Below are 22289 nucleotides of genomic sequence, written 5' to 3' on the forward strand. Positions count from 1 at the left end.
GCAGGTGGCGCTGTGGTCCGTGACTGGAACACATTTTTACTCTGAGGAGAGTCGTACCGGAAATGATTGCTTTTCTGTCTCATGGAGCTAAAACAAAATTTTAATGGCAGTAAAACATCTTCTATCCTTGTGTTACATACAACACATTGTTTAGATTTTATATTTGGCAGCTGGACGGGAAGAAACGCCGCTTAATCAATCACTGTAGGTGAGTTCAGAGGCTCCTTTGCTAAAACGCGGAGCGCTTTGTGGAATTCCATACATTTTTATGCCAATTTAAGATTTATTTACATGCTCCTAAAAGTAGGGTTTGATTAGAACACATTTAAATGATTCATACACTTGAAGTATAGCTTTTGTATAGTTCGGCATCGATACAATCTATTAAACCATTTTAATTATTTTTGAATTCCCTTAATTGGGATAATTTCATCCTAAATTGTTGGGGGGTGCTTCGCGTGTCAATTGTCAGCTGTTGGAAAACGTTAAGAATGTTTGAACTCGATGTTTTTGGATATTCAAACTGTTGGTTGCAGATTCAGCGATAAATTTAAAGCAACAAAACCGGATAGTTTGCGCAGGTGTGTTTTCATTAAGACTGTCTTCGTGAGCTCAGCTTCAACACGCCTGAAACAAATGATCTCCTCAGCGTGTCACCTGTTTCTACTGAGACCAATGAGGGAGCCAAGCTTTGAATCCAGGTGTGCAGGTGTGGGAGTGCCTTGCTCTGCGGTCAGAGATTAAGGAGGGAAACCTGAGATCTGCACCTCAGCCATTTTTTACAACAGAAACATTCAGACCTTCAAACAGTTTAGAGAAACTTTGACTTTACCTTAACCAGTTGGGATTGTGGAGCTTTCAATAAGTTGTACCTGTTTATTGACCGCAGTTTCATTTAATAATTTTTATTTTTAGTGTTTAGTGTTTTTAAGTGTGTTTTCCAAATGTTGTTCTTATTGATAATAATCATCTTTATTTGGGAATGCAATTGGTACATCCCAGTAAAATGTGTTCCCTGCATTTAATCCACTAATAAGGGAGCAGTAGGCTGCCTGCCACTGTGTTTGATTAACTTGTTTAACATTATATATAGGCCAAAACCTATATCACGATATATTTCTTAATTTTGGTCAATATTAACAAAATGACTGGCAAGCATACTACAACAGATACCTGTACAAACATATGATGATTATTTTACTATGTATATAAAACTACAATATAACATTTTAGAAATATTTGCTTTTAAAAAAAATAAAACCCAGAACGTCAGTCAGTGAAAAATGTATATTGAAATATCAGAAATGTCATCACCTTTTATTAAATAAAGTTATATTGCGATATATATTGATATTGAATTATTGTTCATCCCTATGGTAACGCTGATATTAATTAGAAACAGCTGTTTACAGTTCAGCCTGATGTGTATATAAAGGGTTATTTTTCTAAGATGACACTTTTAATCTTCTTTAACGTTATCTGGGCTCCTTTGCTCCTGTCTGCAGGATGGCTCTGGCATGTGTCCGCCTCGGCCCTCGCCGCCTGCGTCCGGCCCTTCGTCTGTGCGCTTACGCCACACTGAGCAGAGGGTCCAGACCTCAGGAGAAGAGCGGCGGCCCGGTCTTTCAGTACGTGGGCGAACACAGAAAGCCCACCCACAAAGTGTTTGTGTGGGGCTTCAGCTTCACCGGCGCGCTGGGCATTCCCAGCTTCGTGGTGCCTGACAGCGGCAGGAAGAGACCCCGCAAGTACCAGCTGACTCCGTACCGCCTGGAGACCGCAGAGCAGGTAAACCAGGAGAATTTAGAGAGGCCAATTAACCTAACAGTCATGTGTTTTTGGACTGTGGGAGGAAGCAGGAGTACCCGGAGAGAACCCACGCATGCACAGGGAGAACATGCAGACTCCATACAGAAAGACCCAGGGTTGGATTTGAACCCACAACCTACACTGCAAAAACGGAGCTAAAAATAAGTCAAATTTTCTTGAAATTAGTGTATTTGTCCTTGATTTGAGCAGGTAAATAAGATGGTTTGCCAATGGAATGAGATTTTTTTGCACTTAAAATAGGAACAACTCATCTTTATCATCTTACTTCAAGTGCAAGATGTCTAATTATCTTATTTTAGGGGTCAAAATACTCATTCCATCAGCAGATAATCTTATTTAGCTGCTCAAATCAAGGACAAATACACTAATTTTTAAGAAAATTTGACTTTATTTTTAGCTCCGTTTTTGCAGTGTACCCGCTACACTGCAAAAACAGAACTAAAAATAACTAAAATTTTCTTGAAATCAGTTAATTTATCCTTGATTTGAGCAGGTAAATAAGATTATCTGCCAATGGGATGAGTATTTTGACCCCTAAAATAAGATAATTAGACATCTTGCACTTGAAGTAAGATGATAAAGATGAGTTGTTCCTATTTTAAGTGCATTAACCTTATTCTGTTGGCAGATCATCTTATTTGCCTGCTCAAATCAAGGATAAATGAACTGATTTCAAGAAAATTTTAGTTATTTTTAGTTCAGTTTTTGCAGTGGACTGATACCCACTGTACAGCCAAGCATCAAATATGATTTTAAAAAAATCTTTTAAAATGTGCCTACAGTTTCCTCCACAGACTCAATGTTTTAGTTTTATCGTCGTTTTGTTCCAACATATTTTCAAAAATCTGTGACAAAGATTGTAAAGGTGAGCTTATTTCTACTTTAATTTCAAATGGGTTTGACTTTCGAGTTATGCTTAAAAAGGTTAAACTCACAGTCATTTCCAGCAGCTCTCTGCTTACAGCGTTAATTCATTACGGCGCAAAAGGGCAAATGTTTTATCACCCAGAACCTCCTGCAGCAGTTTTACTGTCTGTGTGGGCTCAGTCATCAGCTGGGCGAACAAATTAATTGTTTGGTATAATTGGGAAACAGTTTAATTGGAACAGCAAACCTGCCTGTGTTTTATCAGGAGTTTAGTAGTTTAGTTATTTATTGTAAAGTTGAAGGAAAACGCCTCTAAATAAAATCCATTGCAGCAATTTGCCTTCGGGACACAACCCAGGTGGTAAATTCAGTTTCATTTCAGGACAAATCCAGCAGGTCTGGTTCTGTTCTCTAAGAACCTCAGAGATTCTTAGAGAACATTATAGAACAAGCAGCATCATGGAGACCAAGGAACCCAACAGACGGGTCAGGGAGGAAGTTCTGGTTCGGTTTAAAGCAGTTTCAGGTTCTACAACATCTCCCAGAGCTCTGATCCATTCATAATCTGGACCTAGAGAGGATGGACCTCCTGGAGACCCACCAAGTAGAGCGAAATGGCTTAAAAATCAAATCTGATCTTTTTTACCGAATCTAATTGATTTTTTTTTTTATAAAAAAACGGTTGAAATTATTTTTAAAAACATACTTTTTATTTCAATGATCTCATCTGGAAAATGAGCTGAATTCAAAGTGCACCTTATACACTGCAAAAACGAACTAAAAGTAAGTAACATTTTCTTAAAATAAGTGTATCTGTCCTTGATTTGAGCAGATAAATAAGATGATCTGCCAATAGAATAAGATTTTTGCACTTAAAATAGAAACAAGTAATGTCCGTCATCTTATTCCATGTGAAGATTATTTAATTATCTTATTTTAGGGGTCAGAAAACCTAATTCCACCGGCAGATAGTCTTATTTACCTGCTCAAATGAAGGACAAATACCCTCATTTCAAGAAAATGTTACTTACTTTTTGTTCTCTTTTTGCAGTGTAAAACACACTTATAAAGCAAGATGGCGGCTGCCATAGTAAATGATGAAAATATAACACTAAATTGTTTGCTAAGAACAGGCTTTACTTCACACCAACTTAAAAAATAAGTAAATTAATAACTTAAAGTGCCTCGTCTCAGGGTAAAAAGGTTTTGACAATATATTTTCCATTTCGTGCTATTACCAAAACAATTCCCCTTTCAGGACTTGAATAGTGCAAAGTTTCATGGAAAACCAGGGGAGTGCGATGGCAATAAAAGAATGTTGATTTTTTTCAAAATTAAATCTTCACGAGTTGCAAATTTGAATTAATCGATAAAATCAATTTATCGCCCAGCCGTACACCAAGACATGGATGTCCACCTGGACTGACAGGCTGGGAGAAAAGAGCTTTAATCAGAGAACCAGGAGGACCATGGTGGCTCTGGAGGAGCTGCAGAGAAATGATGCTCAGGCTAAAAGGTTTGCTCTCCATAAATCTTTTAATGGAAAAATGTCAAGAATAAAGACATCGTTAAAGGACAACCATAAGTCCTGCTTTCTAGAAGCTGTGTTGGAGACGCAGCAAAGGAGTTTTAGTCGGATGAGACCAAAACATTTTGGCCTACATGAGCCATAAAGTAGAGGCATATATCATTTTAAATTGTATAAAGTAGCTAAAACTGTGCCTCCTGTAGCGAATGATGTTTTTTTTAAACTATGTAGTAACATCATCCTGCCACTAGATGTCATTTCTTTTCCCTCAACACATTAAAACAACCCAGAAATGTCCAAAAAGAGAAAAAGTGATGCAGAATGAGGAGTTTAAAGTGTAACTCACCATAATATAATTTTTTTTGCAGATAAACTGTATAAACAGGGCCTAAGGTGCTACTTTTATGTTACTGTACATTTTTTTTTTTTTTTTTTTTACATTTTTATGTGAACTGGAATGAAATTATGAAATAAAAAGTTTCAGCGATACACATGCAAACGGCCCTTTTAATGACTTCATGATGCCAAAGTGACCCAATAAAGAAATTAGTTTGACACCCCTGGTCTAAGGAAACCCAGCAGGTTGCATCAAGTCTCTCCAAGCAGCATTCACTCCTCCTGAAAGAGCGTAGAGCCACAGTGGACAGTCGTCTGCATTGTTGATGGCTTTGCAGCAATCCCTCATACTGAGCGTGCATGAAGCGACAGTGGAGAGGAAAACTCCCCTTTAACAGGGAGGAGAACCTCCAGCAGAACCAGAACCAGGCTCAGTGTGAACGCTCATCTGCCTCGACCCACTGGGGCTTAGAGAAGACAGAGCAGAGACACAGAAAGCACAGAAGCTCACATTGACCCAGGAGTACTTTCTATGTGTGAGAAAAGTAAATGGTTAGGAAACTATCCCTACGACATGCTGGGGATAATTAGTAGTGTCAAAACGAGGCAACACTTGAGACTTGGGCAGAGGTTCATCTTCCAGCAAAATAACAACCCTAAACATGCAGCCAGAGCTGCAGTGAGGAGCTTAGAAGGAAAATACATGTTAGAATGGCCTAGTCAAAGCCTAGACGTAAAACCTGTTGAGAAGAGTTGAAAACTGATGTTCTTAGATGCTCTCCATCCACCTGTTTGAGCCGTAGGTGTTCTGCAGCAAAGCACAGAGAAAGATCTCTAGTTTAACGGAGCCTTCACTGCAAAAAGTAACTAAAAGTAAGTAAAATGTTCTTGAAATGAGTGTATTTCTCCTCTATTTCAGCAGGTAAATAAGTTTATCTGCCAGTGGAATGAGATGTTGCACCTAAAATAGGAACAACTCACCTCAGTCATCTTATTTAAAGTGCAGTGTATCTAACTATCTTATTTTAGGGGTAAAAATACTCATTCCATTGGCAGATAATCTTGTTTACCTGCTCAAATCGAGGAAGAATATACTGATTTCTAGAATATTTTACTTACGTTTTGTTGCCTTTTTTGCAGTGTAGTGCTGCCATGAAGTTTTTCTACATTGCCAAAACGGAACTAGAAATAAGTAAACTATTATTTAAAATGAGTGTATCTGTTCTTGATTTGAGCAGGTAAATAAGATGATTTGCCAATGGAATAAGATTTTTGCACTTAAAATAGGAACAATTCATCTCCATCATCTTATTTCAAGTGCAGGATATCTAATTATCTTATTTTAGGGGTCAAATTACTCAATCCATTTGCAGAAAATCTTATTTATCTGCTCAAATCAAGGATTAAAACACTAACTTTAAGAACATTTTACTTATTTTTAGATCCGTTTTTGCAGTGTACAACAGATCTACTGATGGCGGCTGATGCAGAACTCAGATCTTTATTCATAGGAACGTTTCAAAGCCTTGTGCTGATTTCCATCCTCTTCACATTCATGTAACGTGAACAAAGGTTAGATTTTTTTAGTATGATTTTAAGACTTTTGCTCTTCTGTTGCAGATTTCTTCTGCTGCCTGCGGTTATGGCTTCACTCTCATGGCCTCTTCATCCCAAGATGTGACCAAACTTTGGGGTATGGGTCTGAACAAGGACTCCCAGCTGGGCTTCCAGCGCACCCAGCACAGCCGGCGTAAGATACCACCGCCGCCGCCTCCTCCTCTTAGACATTTTGTTTTAATGTAATAATATCTAACAGATAATATCTGAACACACGTTGGCCAATTCCAGAAGATAAAACCTTTCTAACGCAGGCAGCGTCTGATTCTCTGCAGGGACACAGTCGGGCTTTTTCAGACTCTCCTTGTGTCTCAGGTTCTGGTTATTTTATCGATACCCAGAGGCAGAATTGCTTTACAGTGAGAAGGGATTGCTTTAAACACACTTTGTAAAAACTAACACACAGCAGACCCCCAAAAAAAACAACATATTTTTAAGAAAAAGTACTCCTAGTACTCAAAGGTTGGACAATCAGGACATTTTAGAGGACGGAAACATCTAAACATACCAGAAATAAAACCAAGCCAAGTTGAATCATTAGAATAAATACAGAACAAATTATTAAAATAGAAATGGACTATATGGTCCGTTAAATGTTGTTCAGTTCGATTACAGCCGCAGGAACAAAGCTGCTTTTATAACGTCCTGATGCGTCCCAATAATCCAGGTGGAGCTAAAGAAGTTAAGTTGGTCCTCTGAGCGGCTTCTTCTCTGCTGAAACGTTTTCACTGCAAAAACAGAACTAGAAATACATATAATTTATGTATTTGTCCTTGATTTGAGCAGGTAAATAAGATGATTTGCCAATAGTATAAGATTTTTGGACTTAAAACAGAAACAACTCATCTCTATCATCTTATTTCAAGTTCAGGATATCTAATTATCTATTATTACTTGACGGAGTCGACTTTTGGGACGTGAACATCCTTCCTTGTGAACTTTATATTTTTGTTCACAGAGTTGATGAGAGCAGTGAACTGTTGGGACCTCCTGATATATAGTTATCTAATTATGGGTCATATAATTAGAATATGATGAAAAAGTAAATAATTTTTTTTTAGTAATTCCAAAATGTTTAATTACAAAATGAAACTTGTATATTATATTCATTAATTACACACACACACACACTGATATATTTCAACAGTTTTTATTTTGATTGTAACTGACACCCTAAATTCAGTATCTCAGAAAATATTGAATATTCTCTATTTTCTTGCTTTAAACTCAGGAGAAACAAAAACTCAAACATTAACCATGAAACCTTTTTAATGCTTTAGTCGCTTTAATTAGTCGGCCAGGGAGTGAAATCAAACATTGATTTGTCACTTTATGATAAATCTCCATTTTTATTTTGCCTGTACGTTAAATAGATCCAAACTAATACGTCAAATTGCACATTTATTTCTGCACTTTTTTTTGTTGTTGCTGAAATCCGAAATGAAGACGCCACCTAAGTATTTATAAACTACTAATTCTAAGTTATGAGAAAGCTTTCATTTTTTTGTTGTGATGTTCTTAGACTTTGGCAGAATGTGTATTTAGAAAAGCAATACTTGATTTTTGCTAATTAAGAGCCAAATTAGTTACACACTGTCCCTTTAAAAGAAAAGAAAACGGGGAAAAAACTAAAAAACGAACAAGTTGTTTTGCTCTGTTGTTACTTTGAGACATATTGCCAGGTAGTGAATTTCTGACGAGGAAGCGTTCCCCATCATTCTCTCTGTCCAGATAAAAGCTACGATTACGTCCTGGAGCCGTCCCCCGTGGCCCTGCCTCTCGCCCAGCCTCAGCAGACCAGGGTGGTCCAGGTCTCCTGCGGCCGCGCCCACTCCCTGGTCCTCACCGACCAGGAGGGAGGTAACAGGTCCACACCAGTCCTCTGGGTCTGAGCTTCTTTTTTTTTTAATTAGAAAATCAGAATCAGGAGTCGTGGCCGACCCAAACCAATGTTCTGGTGAATATCATCAGGTAGTGAATTATTTAGTTTTCTCTATTTTTCACCTACATTGCCAAAACGAAGCTAGAAATAAGTAGAATATTATTTAAAATGAGTGTGTTTGTCCTTGATTTGAGCAGGTAAATAAGATGATTTGCCAATGGAATAAGATTTTTGCACTTAAAATAGGAACAATCCATCTCCATCATCTTATTTCAAGTGCAGGAAGTCTAATTATCTTATTTTAGGGGTCAAAATACTCATTCCATTGGCAGAAAATCTTATTTACCTGCTCAAATCAAGGATTAAAACACTAACTTTAAGAACATTTTACTTATTTTTAGATCCGTTTTTGCAGTGTATGTTGCCGAAACTAACTCCACTTTCATGTTTTCCAATTGATTTAAACATTAATGCCCTAATTAAAGTCTACGTAGTTTATTAGGTCAGCTAACGTGAAGCTCCTGCAGAGGCAAATAAAACATGAATTTATTTATTTTATTTTTTTTATTCCCTAATGATGAATCCTGTTGCATTCTGAGTCCTGTCTGCTGTCTGTCTTCAGTGTTCAGTATGGGGAACAACGCCTACGGCCAGTGTGGGAGGAGGATAGTCGATGAGGAGGTCTACAGGTCTGTGGTTCCGCCTAAAAGCATATTTTTAATGCCCTGTTGTCAAACTCATAACTTTATAATGCTTATAGCAATATTTTGATCTGCAATGGGGTATGTAGGTAACCATTATTTATCCAGGTAGGTTAAAAATCTCTTTTTTCAAGAGAGACCAAGAATGGCAGCAGCACACGACTTCAAATCAAAAACTACAGACATGGAAATACATTAAAGATACAATTTTGGCAGAAAACGATTTAAAAATTAGGCAAATCCTTTACCTTATATATAAACTGGCTTAAAAATCTGTTTAAATGCATCAAGAGACCAAATCCTTCTGCAGTTCATTCCAGTCTGAGGGAGCTGCAAAATCAGAGTGAAACTTCCATACATTTAGTAAAATTAACTCATTCAAACGCAGAGAATAGCCTTCTGACTATTTTCTATTAACAAGGGAGAGAAGATAAAAGGGAAGTAAACCAAAGATGGCTTTGTAAATGTAATTATACCAGTGACAGAGTCTACGGGTGGAGAAGGAAATCCATCCAACATGGGAATATAGACGACAACGATACAGAGAATCCAACATATGCAACCAGTGTGAACATGCATGCATATAAATTACATCGCCATAGTCCAAGAGGCGATGACACGACGCCTTCTAGCCTCAAAAGACAAACGTTGAATTCTAAAATAAAAACCCAAGTTCAATTGGGGACTGTTGAATATAGGCAGCAAAACCCAGAGAATCATCAATAATAAAACCTAAATGTTTATATTGAGACACTACTTCGACTGGAGAGCCCTGAGAAGTATTAATGGGCTGCAACAACTGTGAATTGGACATTATCTTGGAATTGGAATACATTACTTTAGATTTATGAGCATTTCCATTGTTTAAATTAGACTGTAGCACATCGGAAGCTGCTTGTAGCTTTTCATTAGCATGTTTTATTATGTTGGCAGCTCAATACAAAACAGTATCATCAGCATCAAAATGAAAATAGGCAGAAGTGATCAACTGTATCTAAAATTTCGTTTATTTCTCCTTTTTAAATTATCACTTTATTTTTGTCTACAGAAGCAAAACTGTTACGTTTTACCTTCCTGGTCTGATATCTAGTCCTGTGCAGAAATGTCCTTTGTGTCCTTTATATTTCAATTAACGCAGCTGGACTTCCTTGTTTCCATGTTTTCCAGCAGTGTTCATCAATATTTTTGGTTTTTATAAGTTTCCATACAGTTGTTGTTGTTGTTGTTTTCAGCCTGCAGTGTCTTCTAAGAAATGTTTAGATGAGCATTAAAAAGTGCAGAGACTCTATAATGTATTGTTTAAATACCTTCACTGTAGGGCTGAACAATTAATCGCATTTTCAATATAATCGCGATTTAAAAAAACGCAATTTCCAAATCGCAGAGGTCTGCAATTTTTGGCTCTGTAACAATCAGGGAATTAGACACGTCCATTAGGTGTTGATAAAATGTTTAAAGTGGGTTTGCCTCCACATGGAAGGGAAGACAGTTGCAGCAGTGAGATAATCTAATTTTATTACTTGTTTTAGAGTTTATATAATCATACATAGCATTAAGTACAGATCAATCACTTTAATACATAGACTTGCTTGTTGGTTGCACTTTATGTTCAACAAGGATTGATGTCCAAGTCAATTAAAAGCTGTTCTCTTGAATAATATTCTGATCAATAGAAACATTAAAAGTTCTTTATTTAAATAGTCCTTGTTTACAAACGTCTTTATTTAGAGAACATTTTTGTTGCTTGTGGTTAATGCGGAGAAAAGTCAAAATTGCAATTTAGGTTGAAATATATTGTAGTCAGAACACGATCATTTCTGCTCTGAGTTTAGATGCTGCAGGTCTTTTAGCAACTAATCCACATGGCGAGGAAACAAATTGATTTGTTGTTTGTATATCTTTAAAAAGACATTATAAATTAAACTGGGAAAAAAATCGCAATATTAAGAAAATTGGAAAATATTTTCCAAAATCGTTCAGCCCTACTTCACTGTCAGGGTCTTCTGGCTTTAGATGAATCTAATGTAGGACAAATGTAAAGAGGGCCTGCAGTGACTATGGGGCGCCTCCTGATGGCGCTGTTCTCCCTTATCGCTGAGCACATTGTTAGCATTTCTCCTGTTTCCTCAGCGGCAGCCACGTGATCCACAGGATCGAAGGCTTCGGCAGCAGGCTGGTCCAGGTGAGCGGTCTCTGAATATCGTCGTGGTTTCCGTCTCGCTGCCGGACGTTCCCTGCCGTGTGAAGGAAGCTCCTGATTCTGGGTTCTGTTCGGCAGGTGGCGTGCGGCCAGGACCACAGCTTGTTCCTCACCGACACGGGGAAAGTGTTCTCCTGTGGCTGGGGAGCCGACGGTCAGACGGGTCAGTGCCATCCAGACGGTTCTAGCTTTGAAATCTAAAGAGAAGAAGTTACGGATTCACGTCTTTGTTGCTATTCTGACCGAGAAGTTCATTGGTCAAACTATATTAGCTTTGTTTGATAGTTGTGACAATCCTACATTTAAATACACCCTTTACCAGCTGTCTTCAAGGTGCAGTAAATGCTTTTAAAATGTAATAATAATTATTATAACTTCCAACATTTAGCAGCTGTAATGTGTCCTCAGGCTTGGGTTACCGCCACTGCAGAGCTTGCTCAGCATTGGCAGCAGGGCCTGGGAGGGTATCTGCCCCCGCGGTGAGCAGAAGGGCAGCAAGGCAAATTAATTTGATATTGTTATGGAATTATTGTCCAGCCCTAGTTAAAAGTAGCGCACTAAAGAAATTAAAGAAGGTGCTACTGAGTAGGGCAGACTATAAGAAATGAATAGAAATGACTAAAATATGGAGGTGAACACTTTTTGGATTTGTTGGAAGCAGTAAAAGTCTGACAGCTGCTGGGAGGAAGGATCTGCGATAGATAGATATCTTTATTGTTATTTTGTGTGCACAAAGTGCGTACAGGATGAAATTTCGTTTGCATACAGCTTCAAAAGAATCACTCTAAAAATCACAGTAGATTGCACTATTTTTCAGGATAAAGATGCAGCAGCGATTTATGTGAACAATTGAGATGAAAAACAATGTAACAATGTAAACAATGCATGGGAAATGGTGTGCTATTCACGTATCCAGATGCAGCAGCGATTTATGTAAACAATAGAAATGTAACACTGTAAGCAATAGTCTATTTGTGGCTTCAGCATTTCAGCAGCATATAGCATATGTGCAAATGTGTAACGTTCCTTAGAGCACCGAGGAACTCTGCAACAGCTTCTTTTAATAAATTATTTAAACAAAACTCGTGTTTAGATGTTCTCCATCCAGTCTGACTGCGTTAGAGGTGTTTCCCAATGAAGGATGGTTTAGTTTTATAGACGTGTAAAGCCGGTAGAGACGTACCAAGAGCTGCTGTGGTAACTGCAGTGAAAGCCGGTTCTATGAACTTCTTACTCAGGGGGATAAATACTAATGCACGGCACACAGGGGTCTGTTTACTAATCAGCCGAACCGATGAAGGGAATATTTTGCACAGGATTTAATTTGGAGGAATGAGACTAAAGAGGAGAGCATTGCACACCTTCACATAAAATCCCTGTAAAATAAACTGAATTTGTGGTCGTAAAAGTTTCCTGCAAAGGATTTTATACTTGAAGGTGTTTTTAATTAAAGTCTGGTCTTCATCGCAGGTCTGGGCCACCACGACGTCAGCTCCTGCCCGGTGGAGCTGGGAGGCGACCTGGCCGGCGTGGAGGTGCAGCAGATCAGCACGTATGGCGACTGCAGCCTGGCCGTTTCCAGAGACGGTCAGCTGTTCGGCTGGGGAAACTCCGAGTACCGGCAGCTGGCCTCGGCCACCGAGTCCACGCAGGTGAGAGGAGAGCATTGCTCAGGTAGAGGAAGAGTTTCTGGGCTGATATTTTAAGCTTCAGCCAAGACGCCAGGGAGGTTTCTGTTTTTCCTAACTTCCTGTTAAGGGTTAGGTGTGTTGATGTAAAACTCAGTTTATCACACTGCAAAAACGGAACTAAAAATAAGTAAAATGTTCTTAAAATGAGTATCTTTTCTTGATTTGAGCAGGTAAATAAGATGATTTGCCAATGGAATGAGATTTTTGCACTTAAAATAGGAACAATTCATCTCCATCATCTTATTTCAAATGCAGGATGTCTAATTATCTTATTTTAGGGGTTAAAATTCTCATTCCATTGGCAGATAATCTTATTTACCTGCTCAAATCAAGGACAAATACACTAACCTTAAGAACATTTTACTTATTTTTAGATCCATTTTTGCAGTGCAGTCGTTGAGGTTTTATCATCAATCGTTCAAGATAAACGTGCAGAACCAATCAAACGTTGCAAACTTTAACTTGGATTAGTGTTAGATTTGTTAGAAATGTTAGAAAACATCCTGTCTGAACAATTTAAACTTGTGTATTTAAAGTTTGCTCTTAAATAAATAAAATTTCCGTTTAGAAATTAATAAAAAAAAACAAATATTGCAGAAGTTGGTTTATAATTTGAAGGTGGTCCTGTCTGAAAAATTTTAACTTGTTTATTTAAAGTTTGCTCTTAAATAAATAAAATTTCCGTTTAGAAATTATTAAAAAAAAAACAAATATTGCAGAAGTTGGTTTATAATTTGAAAAAAATCAGATGAAGGAAAAAAAGATATATTGATATATTAATTTAACTTGTAAAGCTGCTTCTGACTTTAGGCTCATTTGCTTGAAGAACCGGATGCAGGTTCCGAGGACGTCAAAATAAAATAAAAATTGTGCGATTAATTCAGTATTTATTACAAAAGTTGATTAGAAACACTTTTAACAACTAATGGAGGGCCTTTGGTCTTGAAGTTAGGAATTGAACCCCAGACTGCTGCAGGAAGCCTCACAACGGCCCATTTAAGGTTTCTTTAAACGTTCATTTAAAGGAGCTCTAAGTAATTATGACACCTTGTGGCTCAAATCGGTACTACAGCTTGTCAATCACAACAATCTAATGTGCATTTTTTAAATGGTGTGTTGCTGTTGTGAATTTTTACTGACAGACGTGTCCATAATGGTCCATTCTGTCCCATTTCTGGTCCGCTTCTCTTTCTGGCTTCCATGTCAGCGGACTGCTGCTCTTTAGCCAACATAAAGTACAAAATGCTGCGCTCTGTGTTAGGAACCCTGGGAACTCTCATCTGATTGGCTCAGGAACCAGGAAGTAAACACGGGCTGCACTCTGGACCAAAGTAGTTCAGGGGCCCATTCTTCGTACGTTGCTTAAAACATCCGAGATCAAATGACACATCCAAGATGATTTCATCCGGCTAATCCTGATCCGGCTAATTGGGTTCTTTGAACACGCCTGTTGTTTATGATTAGTATGGCTGGATTGAGTTATCTGAGATAACTGCGCGTTCATGCGTTTGTTTAAAAGGGGAAATGTATCGATAGTAGAAACAATGATCAGCAGCGCTGCTATTGGCTGTTCAGCATGAACAAAAAACGCCCACAGTTTTTCTCCCAAGCAGAACAAGAGCTTTTAATGGAAGGTTATGCCGAATATGAGTCATTAATTAAAACACCTCAAATCTGTTAAAGCCAGGAGAGAGGGCTGGCAAAAAGCAGCAGACAAATTAATGCGTAAATACTGTCCATGGTAGATGTTTCTATCACTTTCTACAGTATGTATTTTTGCATTTTAATAATTTCATATTTACTTTGTTATTTTATATCAGAGCCTCCACGGGACCCACTAGAACATGGGAACAAGTAAAAGTGAAATACAAAAATATTCTACAAAATGGTAGCCTTTAATTATTATACTTTATTTTAAAAAGGCACTTGTTATGTCAAGAGATCCAAATTTCAGTGTCATTCCTTAGACACGGGAAGTAAAGAACACATGCAAACTGTGAATTTTAACAAAAAAAAAATCTTTATCCATAAAAAAATGAAAATCTTCCTTTTCCAAGTCATCCACAGTTTACACGGTAAAACTGTATTGCTCCGTGTCTAGATAATCCAACCATAGTTTTTTCTAATACAATATACGGCTCGACAGGAAGCAAGCCTTTCAAAGTAAACTAAACTTCACAATAAAATGGCCCAACAAATCTTCTTACTGAATATGATAAAAATAAAAAGCAACCCATCATACAAATAATTTAAATATTTTTTATTTATGGCTCTAACACCACTTTTTCCTCTTTAAAAGCCACTGTTAAATGATGTGCTTGTCTGTTTATGACAGACTTCCCTATCTCCTCCGCTTATACAGCCGTGATCTAATCTTGTTTACATGAAATAAGCCTGCTCTGGAGCAGGCTTAAGCTGGCGCACTTGTTGCTATGACAACAAGTGCAGGAAGTCTTTCGAAGAACCAAACGATCCAAGATCATGCCAAATCGTCAACAATGAAATCCTGCTAACTGAGTTAGCGACGTATGAAGAACGGACCCCTGGACCGAACCTCTAGGTTTGAAAGGAGAAAAATGTGACTAAGATATTGTTGATGAAGTGAACCGATTGTTTTTAGACTTAGACAACTTTATTTGTCATTTTGTATGCAGAGTGCGTACAGAACAAAATTTCGTTGCATACAGCTTGTAAATTACAGTAAATTACAGTATAAGGTGCAGCAGTGATTTAAAAAAATAAACAATTGAAATGTAAACAATGCAGGAGGAAGAGACAGTGTGCGATCACAGTGTACAGGTGAGCATTTTTAAAACAAAAAATTGTGCAAAGGGCATTTGTGCAAGAATGCATTTAGAAACTAAGAGTTCGGCAGCATTTGTAATGCTAGATAGAGATGCAGTGATGCAAATGTGCAAATATGCGAATGTGGTGCAGAGTCCAGTCCAGATGTGGAGGCATGAAGGCTGTTTTGTGCTCCCGGTTCAGATGAACTCTCCGCGTCATCTCCCGCTGAGAGGCTGTGGGAAGGTGGTCCAGGCCGCGTGTGGAGGGACCCAGGTGGCCGTTCTCAACGGTGAGGCCACCGTTCCTTCGGCCGCATCGAGGGAAAACGTTTAAAGACGCGGATCCGTTCAGGTCGGCGCATCTAATCTGGTTCTGACTCACCTTCAGAAAAGGGAGAAGTGTTTGTTTGGGGCTACGGCATTCTGGGAAAAGGACCAAAGCTATCCGAGTCTTCGACGCCGGAGATGATTCCTCCCACGCTGTTCGGACGCTCCGAGTTCAACCCGACGGTGGCCGTCATCACAGTCCGGTGTGGTTTAAGCCATTTTGCTGCCGTGACAGGTGAGACTCCTCCAGAACATCTCCTTGAACCTTGGGTCCAATTCAGTTAAATTTTATTTATATAGCACCAATTCATGAAACATGTCATCTCAAGGCACTTTCCAAAGTCAAATTCCATCAGATCCTCCAGGTTGGTCAGAAAGTTTCCTCTCTAAGGAAACCCAGCAGGTTGCATCAAGTCTCTCCAAGCAGCATTCACTCCTCCTGAAAGAGCGTAGAGCCACAGTGGACAGTCGTCTGCATTGTTGATGGCTTTGCAGCAATCCCTCATACTGAGCATGCATGAAGCGACAGTGGAGAGGAAAACTCCCCTTTAACAGGGAGGAGAACCGAAAGAAAGCAATCCCTCATACTGGGACATAGAAAGGAAACTTCATGACCAATCTGTATAATATGATTGAATTTGACTTTGGAAAGTGCCTTGAGATGACATGTTTCATGAACTGGCGCTATATAAATAAAATTGAATTGAATTTATTATTCTAATATAATATCCTGATGCTCTGAAAAACTGAATGCTGTGCCTTCCTTTAAGCTTTTAAGCCGTAACCTTCAAATTGATTCAAATATCTATCTATCTATCTATCTATCTATCTATCTATCTATCTATCTATCTATCTATCTATCTATCTATCTATCTATCTATCTATCTATCTATCTATCTATCTATCTATCTATCTATCTATCTATCTATCTAATCACCCTGATGGCTCTACGTTTCTCTTGTTAAATGAGTTATTTATTGAGGTGCATTTACCAACATAACAGCAGGAATGTTCACTGCAAAAAGGGAACTGAAAGTAAGTAAAATTTTCTAGAAAGTAGTGTATTTTTCCTTGATTAGAGCAGGTAAATAAGACTATTTGCCAATGGAATAAGATTTTTACATTTAAAATAGGAACAATTCATCTCCATGATCTTATTTCAAGTGCAGGATGTCTAATTATCTTATTTTAGGGGTAAAAATGCTAATTTCATTGGCAAATAGTCTTATTTACCTGCTCTAATCAAGAAAAAATACACTAATTTCAAGACATTTTTACTTACTTTTAGTTCCCTTTATGCAGTGTTGCACCTAAACGCACGGCTGCAGCAAGCTGCCACGGAGCATCTAATCGAGACAAACGACCGGTCTGTTGGTTTTCAGATGGAGGCGAGCTGTTCGTTTGGGGGAAGAACGTGAGAGGCTGCCTGGGCATCGGGAAGACAGACGACCAGTTCTTCCCCTGGCGAGTAAGAGCTTTGATCACGCCGCCTTTCCTGTTCGTGTAAAATATTTCACTTTTGTTGTTCACATCTAAGGGATTTAGGGTTTTGCTTTGTCTTTGTTACACGCCCGACTGCTTGGATGCAACATTTGACTGGCTGTTATATGTTTATTACTTGATGCCCCGTTTAGTTCTGAATAAAACTCACAGTTTGACCTAAAATAATAAAGTTTTTCTGTTTTTAGGTCAGTTATGATTAGCAAAAATGATTTGTGTCAGAAATAACTAATTAGAGAGGGAACTTTTTATTAATTCCTTTGAAATTCAGAGGTTTACATACAGACACCGGCTCACATCCAGGGAGCTGGCTCTGTCGGTACCACTGAGCTATATAATACACTGGAGTGCTGATTTCGCCGGAAAACTGAAGTCACTGGCCGCCATCTTGCTGCTCCCTACTCTCACAGAATCCCACAGTATTTGGTTGCAGCAACAAGCAGTTTTCTGGCTGAGAGAAAACGTTTCACAGGTAATTCTACAGTCAGTGGATGTACTAACACTATGAACCACTAGGAAATTAGGTGCTGAAATATTTTACATGTTATTCATATTATATATATGTATATATAAGTATGTGTATATATTAGTGTTGCACCGATACCAGTATCGGCCGGGGCGCCGATCCAGCACTAAAATTGTGTTATCGGTATCAGCGAGTACCAACAAATAGGCACTGATACCATTTTTATGTTTGTATGTCACTTAAACGCAGCCTTCTCTCTCCTGACTAGTTTTATACATGTTATATAAGTTCATGAAAGTTGCACTATTATGGCATTTGAGAGCCAAAAGTTTATTAAACTATTGTCACCCATTCCAGGTAGGCAAAAAAAGTTCTACTACCCTAAGTAGTATGCAGTTCTTCATATACGCACACATCAATTTCAAACAGATGGTATTGGTATCGGCCAATGCTGCACAGCCAGGTATCGGGGCCAAAAAATGGCATTGGCGCAACACTAGTATATGTACACATATATGTAAATATATGTTTTTGTCTATTATTTATATATTTATAAATGAGATATATATATATATATATATATATATATTTATAAATAAAATGCAAAATATTTTAGCACATGAGTATCTCAGTACTTGATAGTTTTAGAACATAACATAAAAGTATATGGCATTTGACATTTTAAAAGTTTTAAGCCCCCCCTGAACATGAGAAAATCCTCGTTATTCGATGCTGTAGCGCACATATTCCCTAGTTACTGGGGGGAAATAGGGAGTACCAATATGGCGGCTGGTGGCTTCACAGCGACTCGTTCTAACAGACGGTGATTAGCACTACAGTGTATTATATAGCTCAGTGCTTGGCACTGGAACGATAAACTGGAGTCACTGACCACCAGGTTCCTCACTTCTTGTCCCTGACTGAGACAATATTTAGTGAACAGGCGAAGGATCAGAGAAACCATTTTATCCCTGAATGTTGTTTGAAGCCTCCAGGACTTTACGTTTCACGGCTGAAAACGTCGTCTGGGTTATAAATCTGCGCATCAGCTCGTCCCTCCAGAGAGACTTTCAGTTTACCTTCACAGACGTCCGTTAGCATTTAAACGGTTCGAGGGCGTCGAGGTTCATAAACGCTCCCTCAGGATTCCTCCTCTGATCGCTGCATCTCTCTCCACAAGGTGACTGTCCCGGGTCAGGTGGTGGATGTAGCGTGCGGCGTGGACCACATGGTGGCGCTGGTGAAGTCCCTCCTGTGAGACTCGCTGCTGACTGCGGATCGGAGCTCGGATCCATCCGGTGACGTCAGGGAGGGAGAAGGTGGACCTCAGCCAGTTCTGTATGTTCTAAATGTGGAGAACCGGTCCCGTCGTCTCCTGAACCGGACTTTTTGCTGGATTTAAATGTCTCGGTAAAGTTTCGGTTTACGTGAGATGGTGCCGCAGGGAAGGAAGTAGAAGAAGCACCAAACGGTTTCTTCTGAAAAACGAGGTTTCAACATTTCCTGCCTGATCCAGATAAAGCTGGAGAAGCTAGCTGGTTCTGAAGAGTCCAGCTTCGGTTCTTTGGTACGTCAGGATTTAGTGTTCGTGGCCAGATTCAGGGAGAGCAGCACCGGCCGTGATGGTTGGACGGGTCCTTATCCACCAGAGAAAGGTTTTATCGCAGCTGAATGGAAACGTCTGTTTATGCCATCTGTCTCTCAGACTTTTAGCAAATCGTTACTTTAATAAACCTTCTGGAAGTAGATAAGAAAAATTATCTAATAAGTATGTTCTGATGTTAATGAAGTTTGCTCCATTTTGGCCATAGATATATATTTTTATAAGGGTTTTTCTTCTGTTGGTCAGTTTCTGAGAACCTCTGCAGAGTCGGCACCAAGCAGCTGAGTCAAGTGTTAAATGAAACCTGTTAGTTCACTGAATCATTTCATTCTGAATTCATTGATTCAGAATAATTTGATCCTTAAGCAATGCATCCTGAATCATTTGATCCTGAATCAATTGATCTAGGCAACTGGTCCTGGATCATTTGATTCTGAATCCTTGGGTTCTGAATCATTAGGTTTGGAATCATTTGATTCTGAATCAATAGGTTCTGAATAAGCTGATTCTGAATCCTTAGGTTCTGAATCACTTGATTCTGAGTCCTTAGGTTCAGATTCATTTGATTCTGAATCCTTAGGTTCTGAATCATTAGGTTTGGAATAATTTGATTCTGAATCAATAAGTTCTGAATCATCTGATTCTGAATCATTAGGTTCTGGATCGTCATTTGATTCTGAGTCAATTGATTCTGAATCACTTTATCCTGAATCATTTGATTCTGAATCAGTTGATCTTGTATTTATTTGTCAGACTCCGCCCCTATTTTTTTCAGTGCTATAAAAAAAAGTTATAACGTAAATGTTTGTCCTGCCTCTCCAGTTAAGCTCTACTTTGTGTTGAAAGCCCAATAAAATGTGTGAAAATTTCATAATGTGACAAAATGTAAAATCTGATAAAAATGCTTATTTCACATCCTTTTTTTCCCCTTCATTGACGGCAAAGTGGAACCAAAGTCAAATTCCTTGTTTGTGCTCAAACCGAGTAAATAAAGCTGCTGTTAACGAAAACTTCCAGGGGTGTGAATACTTTTGCATCGTGCTTCTAAACGACTGTCACCTCACAGATTTATTTTTGATTTGAGGCGGATTTGAACCCGTGAACTTAACACTTTCCATCAGAAAGCCTCCTGTCAGCAGCGGTTCTGCCTTTCAGCAGCGAACCGGACCTGGAGCCGTCTGCTGCCAGCTGACACCTGCAGGAGGCGCTGGACCAACAGGTGATGAGGTTTTATTTCCCTCGCCTCATAGGGAGCTAGATTAAAAATAAACATTAAGCCAAAACAGCTTTTATATTGCCCTACTTTCCTCCTTTAAGGTTAAATTTGCCTTTTTCTCTTCACTAGTAAATCTGGAGACTGGATCTGAGATCAGACTGGAAGCTGAGAGTGAAGAACGCCCGTCAGGTAATAAAAAAAAAGACAGTAACAAGTAACAAAAAACAGCTTGTTTATTTTGTTTTCACACAAGAAGCTCCAAATGAAAAGCTTTTAACATGTTTCTTTGAAATGCAATCAGAAAACAAAGTCACCTTCCTCAAGGTTTAACACTGATAACGAGGATTTCTACTACAGTCCCTGACAAAAGTCGTGTCACTTATCCATTTTGTAGAAACAACCTGACTTTCAATTAATTTATTGGTTTTAGAAATGGCTCATATGAAAGCTAAAAAACCCAAATTATGTTCAATACATAATTACACTGCAAAAACAGAACTAAAAATAAGTAAAATTTCTTGAAATTAGTGCATTTGTCCTTGATTTGAACAGGTAAATAATAGGATCTGCCAATGGAAAGAGTAATTTTACACCTAAAATAAGATAATTAGATATAATGCACTTGAAATAAGTTGATGGAGATAAGATCTTCCTATTTTAAGTGCAAAAATCTTATTCAATTGGCAGATTATCTTATCTACCTACTCAAATAAAGTACAAATACAGTAATTTCAAGAAAATTTTAACTTATTTTTAGCCTAGTTTAGTCTGTTTTTGCAGTGTAGGTTTGCTTCACTGAAGGATTAATCATTTAATGAACACAGTGTAATGTGAAAATGTAACAAATAATTTACCTCAAATGCAAAAATGTGTTGCATAACATCAGTGAATTAAGTAGCGATGCTGTGAGATCCATTTTTAATATCTTGTATGACTTCCATGAGCTTGAAGGGCTGCATCCATGCGGTTCGACAGTGATTCGTACATTTTATTGATGAAATCATCAGGAATAGCAAAGAAAGTCGTCTTCCAAGCCTCCCAGAGTTCATCATGATTCTTTGTTTTCGTTCTCCTATGATTCCTCCTTCCTTCCAGCCCAGAGACGCTCCATGATGTCTGGGGACCGGGCTGGAGCGCCATCCTGCTGTAAAACCTGACACCTTCTATGTTTGGGAACGTAAGCGGCAGCTAATACTTCTTGATATTTTAGGCTATTAATATTGCCTTCCACCCTGAAAATCTCGCACCCCCCCCCCCCCCCCCCTATACGGGATGTAACCCCAGACCGTGATTTTTCCTGATTTGTGGGTGAATCTCGGGTTAATGCAGTATTTGCAGCGGATGCACTGCAAAAAGGGAACTAAAAGTAAGTAAAATTTTCCTGAAATTAGTGTATTTTTCATTGGTTTAGGCAGGTAAATAAGACTATTTGCCAATGGAATAAGATTGTTGCACTTCAAATAGGAACAATTGATCTCCATCGTCTTATTTCAAGTGCAGGATGTCTAATTATCTTATTTCAGGCATCAAAATACTCATTCCATTGGCAAATAATCTTATTTACCTGCCCAAATCAAGGAAAAATACACTAACTTCAAGAATATTTTACTAACTTTTAGTTCCCTTTTTGCAGTGTCTGATGTAATTTAACCGCAGATTTGTCTGAGAAATCGACCTTCTGCCACTTTTGCAGCCACCATCCTTTTAGCGGGCTGGGCCTTGGCCAACAGCACACGTTT

General features: G+C 38.5%; 1 protein-coding gene across 2 annotated transcripts; it reads left to right on the plus strand.

The window, feature by feature from the left end:
• Positions 1-32: 32 nt before the first annotated feature.
• On the plus strand, positions 33-20348 carry rcc1l (RCC1 like). 2 transcript variants are annotated; one of them, XM_036142764.1, is made up of 12 exons: positions 34-208; positions 1506-1788; positions 6182-6311; positions 7910-8038; positions 8683-8749; positions 10892-10943; positions 11040-11124; positions 12432-12613; positions 15641-15728; positions 15827-16000; positions 17148-17233; positions 18912-20348. In XM_036142764.1, exons 2-12 carry the CDS (start codon positions 1507-1509, stop codon positions 18987-18989), a joined length of 1353 nt encoding a protein of 450 aa, XP_035998657.1. In that variant the 5' UTR covers positions 34-208; position 1506; the 3' UTR covers positions 18990-20348. The 2 variants fall into 2 exon arrangements, with proteins under 2 accessions (XP_021173190.2, XP_035998657.1); XM_021317515.2 differs by lacking the exon at positions 7910-8038 and having other exon boundaries at positions 33-208.
• Positions 20349-22289: the final 1941 nt, after the last annotated feature.

The sequence above is a fragment of the Fundulus heteroclitus genome, chromosome 11 (genome assembly GCF_011125445.2).
Source record: "Fundulus heteroclitus isolate FHET01 chromosome 11, MU-UCD_Fhet_4.1, whole genome shotgun sequence".
Classification (NCBI taxonomy): Eukaryota; Metazoa; Chordata; class Actinopteri; order Cyprinodontiformes; family Fundulidae; genus Fundulus; species Fundulus heteroclitus.